The sequence below is a fragment of the Tupaia chinensis genome, unplaced genomic scaffold (genome assembly GCF_000334495.1).
Source record: "Tupaia chinensis unplaced genomic scaffold, TupChi_1.0 Scaffold000088_1, whole genome shotgun sequence".
NCBI classification, from domain to species: domain Eukaryota; kingdom Metazoa; phylum Chordata; class Mammalia; order Scandentia; family Tupaiidae; genus Tupaia; species Tupaia belangeri.
The window spans coordinates 7,894,089-7,898,417 of record NW_006159550.1 but is presented as its reverse complement, the minus strand read 5'-3'; the positions used below and the strand labels follow the sequence as shown (position 1 = coordinate 7,898,417).

The 4,329-nt window shown below is 51.6% G+C and overlaps 1 protein-coding gene across 2 annotated transcripts in view; it reads right to left on the bottom strand.

Annotated features, from left to right (window-relative positions):
* DPY19L2 (dpy-19 like 2) overlaps window positions 1–4,329 on the bottom strand; it is an 85,028-nt gene that overhangs the window by 34,665 nt on the left and 46,034 nt on the right. For both annotated transcript variants that reach the window (XM_014585764.1, XM_006143030.2), the window contains exons 12-13: window positions 2,229–2,330; window positions 688–759 (exon numbers count right to left, since the gene is read on the bottom strand). In XM_014585764.1, coding sequence (XP_014441250.1) covers window positions 688–759; window positions 2,229–2,330 — 174 coding nt within the window. The remainder of the gene's footprint in view (window positions 1–687; window positions 760–2,228; window positions 2,331–4,329) is intronic.

Sequence of the window (4,329 nt, the reverse complement as noted above, 5' to 3'; positions counted from 1 at the left end):
TGGCATGGGTTTTAAGCCCCCGGGTCCGGGACACGAACCGCGGTCGACTATGTGGGAGTCCAGCAACATAGCCATTATGCTAACTGCTGGTCCCCGGACCCACCAGCTTTAACCAGGCCTGCAGATAACCATTTCCAGACCAAGAAAACCTGCCAGTAGTATTTTGGAGACTTCGTGTGTGTGTGTGTGTGTGTGTGTGTGTGTGTGTGTGTGTGTGTGTGTGTGTTTTCCTGTTGTGAAAACAGTGAACACAGAAGGAAGACGTTCTGAACGGCAGCGCAGATTTCTCCCGGGCACGTCTGCTCCGAATAAAGCCATCTTCCCGGTCCTTGTATGTGAAGGGCACCGGCGTGTCACTGCGCTCTCCCTCAGGGCGGCTGTGACAGCGGCAATCCTCTGGCCCCCGTGACATTGCGAACCGAGGGCGCCCCGTCTCAGCTGCCCGTCCCCGCCCACAGAGCAGAGCAGGCCGCCGCACGCACCGTCTGAGACAGGCAAGAGTGCCTTGTGCACGTGGCTTTCTCCACAAATGCGTGCGGCTCTAGATAAGGGAAGGCCTAGGAAACAGATTTTTAGAGAAATGAAGGGTTTACCTAAAAATAGGATGAAATTCTGAGCACTTAGCATTACTCTATTCTAGCCCTTATCCTGAACCCAAGAGCATGAGAGAAAATTTTTAAAAAATACCTTTTTAAAGATAAAGTAAGTGATCACCATGACAACCGGAAGCAGCAAGGTCTTCGTATACCTCAGGGGGGTCTGAAATACAGCACGTCATGCAAACAGTTATTCTGGGCTGTCCATCCGACGAGCGCAACCCTGTGCCGGACGGGATGCTGCAGTGAAGCGTGCTGGGAGAGACGAGTGTGTGGGTGACGGGACACGCCACCGCACGCTCACAGGCGTCCACGTGTGGGTGACGGGACACGCCACCACACACTCACAGGTGTCCACGTGTGGGTGACGGGACACGTGTTGCCATTTACTCACCGACATCCACATTCTAATACGAGAATCAAGATCATAAGCAGCTACACCACGTATTCAAGATTTAACCTAAAATCTTTATTAAACAAGAATTAGCTGCACCTGTTCCTCGTTCCCTTTCAGTTTCACTTTTCCTGTATTATGTTTTAGAACGAGTGTTTGCTGACCCCCGGGCCCTAGCTTATCATTTCCTATGCTGCAAATCTGCAGTTTCCCTGGTGACGCGAGAGCCCAGGAAGCAAGCTGCATGGTCACACCGCAGGACGGACAGGGGACACCGTGCGCGCGAGCGTGAGCGGGCTGCTCCCGACCTCGCACTGTGACGGGGAGTGCTTTACTGTGCAGCGACACTGCACGATTCTCCAAAGCAGGAGCCGGGGTGGTCTCCAAACGGCCTTGCAGAAGTCAGAGGTCAACAACCGCGTCGGAGCGAACGGCTGACGTGGCGCGTGGGAAAGGGGCACGCACACGGCCGATCCGGAACGCGTAATTAGTGGGAGGGTGGCACAAGGGCAGCTCTGTCATGTTCTGTGAAGGGAAAACCGGGCAGACACACGAAGGAGCTGTGGGTTAGCAGTTCTCGGATCCCTGAGTCCTCCTTCTAATTCCTGCTCTCGTATGTACCTCAGGCGAATCCCCTGCGTGGGCACCTTTCCTGCAAATGCAGGAACCGTACGACCGGCCTGAGACCCCGTCCTGCTCTGCTGTTCCTGACTCCAGAGACGCGTTTTAGAGCTTTTCCTTTAAGGGTAACGTCACGCGTTTCCACAGCTCGGAACAAATTTACTATTTTCACTACAGAGCATCAGTAGTGCACCTTTCTGGGCAATACCTTGTTAAATGTTTTTATAATATTTAGGTTATTAAATGTGATAACACTGAATTTCTTCAAAGCAAAGCCAGAAATTTGGCTTTTTCCCCTGAATGACCCCATACCGCCAAGAGGGCTGGATTATGAAGGGGAGCCGAGCTTACTGCCGTAGCCGCTCTGGGGCACGCATCGAGCCATGCGCACTCTTCGGGGGGCTCAGCCGTCATCAGCAACTCCTTAAGACAAGCGCACTTACACTCACTCGACAGATACGGGAACAGGTGAGGATGGCCGTGGCATTGGGAAGCGTTCTCATAAAAGAACGATGTATCAGCTAAATACTTAGAGTAAAAATGTTGAGTTTCAGATTAGGAGACAGAGAAAACTCATCCTCCGTGTAGAGAGGGACAAAGCTGGGCAGTGGTCATACCGCTTTCTCCATGAAGTCAAACTCGGGCGCACAGGTGTAGACCAAGGTGTCGAAGTCGGTGTACCCGAGGATCCTAGCTGCTATGAGGTCACTCAGGCGGATCTGGAAGGAGGCGAAGTACAAGGCGTTGAGATTACACCGGCTCAACGTAAAAGCAGGAACGTCTGAGGAACAGGGGCTAAGACGCCCAGGCGTCCCCGAGGATACCCCCAAGGAATGCGCGGACGAGAAGCTGCGAACCAAATGCACCGTGCACTGGCTTCTTAGGAGAGCCGAGAGCAAGAGACCGGGAGCAGAAAGAGGCCAGACAGAAATCAGCAGGTAAGAGGGTAAAGGTCAGGCAAGATCAACATTTTCTGGGAAGGAACCACAGGTAATCATGCTCTTGTATATACCATCTCTCGCTGAAGAGGCTACTGCATTTCACCCCTTCCGTCACACGTTGGAAATGGCCATCAGATTTTCAGTATGTCGTCATTGCACAAAACCGACGACAATGTCTGCTACCTCCTGACAGTTCCCAGACATACACTGAAACCAGTAAATACGGCAGTGATTCCGCCCGAGAATCGGATGGCGTGGAGGTGAGGGTGGGTGCGGACCCCCCATGGCTGACTTTGCAGTTCCAGGCTTGGGCCAGTAGGCTTGAGAAACACGCCTGGCGTGTGTGCGTGTGTCCCCGAAATCCCAGGAAGAGAATGGAAGATAAGGGACTGAGGCGTGGCCATCCACGTGGGGGTGAGTTCTCACTTTCCCGCTCTCTTGTGGTCTCCGTCTCTGACAAGTGCACACACCGTAAAGAAAAAAATGAAGAAAAAATCTTAAAAAAGCATTACACAATGAAGCGTACTACTCTGAGTCAGTTACTTGTCCGTGAGGCTTTAAAAGTAAACACTACCAACCAAAAGCGACACCAAACTCCTATTTTCTTTTGAGTCTATACTATCTACTATGGGTGAGGCAATTATTTGACCAGAGAGGAACAGAGCAAGAGAGAGAGAGCGAGAGAGAGCGAGCGAGCTGCCTGGTCTGGGACTCGAACCGTCGTTGGTCATGTGGGAGTCCAGCGCCCTTTAATCACCACACCACTTGCCGGCCCTGGCAATTATTTTTCCACTGCATTCTCAGAAGGCCAGAAAAAGAAACATACTTGGCATGTGAAACCTTAATTCAAACGGCTTTATAGGACAGAAATGATTTTTATAACAAGGTGGATGCTTATCAGTGATCTCATTCACCCATGGCTCCTCTTCTCTACCGGCACCAAGGACGAATCAGAGGTGCGCTTTCTTTTTCTAACTCAGAGTGTGCCTGGTGATGACGCCACCACCATCGTCCGTCCCGCGGCAGTCCCTCAGGGCCCCAAGGCGTGCTCGTGTTCCTCTGCGGATTGGTCAGGCCGGGTGATGATGAGCAAGGGCAGGAAGCCCAGCACAGGCCGGCTTGGCACACAAGGCCTTCGTGAAGGTGGCCATCAAGGGCGGACTCTTACCAAACTGGACGCTAAGGACAGGACGGGGAAAATATGTCAGAAAATCTGCCAGGCCAGAGAAAGGCAGCAACGTGAACCTCGTAAGCCTCGTGCAAACCAGCCGGAAATGACACACCCACTCACACTTGGAAAGCTTAACGTGCGCGCCCACGCGTGTTAAATCCCACAGCAGGTTATTACGTCACATTGCTAAACAGACAGTGCTAGAGGTGGGAAGCAGGTCCCCGCGTCTTGTCCCACCCCTCGGTTCCGGGGGCTCCTCCTGGGAAGGGCCGTGACTCCGACAGCGACCGGAGACACCACCGTACAGGACAGAGCTGCCCGGCCTTCCAGAGCGGGGACAGAACTTCTAAGGTTCTCTTTTAACATAACAAGAAAAGCCCTAAACATACCAAATTACCGCTTAACTTTCTAGTTATAGTGAAGCTAAATAGAGATTTCAAGAATTCCATCTTTCAAAACCAAGTACAGACTGCTCATATGTAACTGTTGCAAGAAATGGATAACATTTTTAAAACATGATTATTTATATTTTAACTGAAATGTGAGCAAATAACTAAAAAAGACCAGCTTTTCCCCTTAGAAACATCAGCACTTGCCACCAATCTT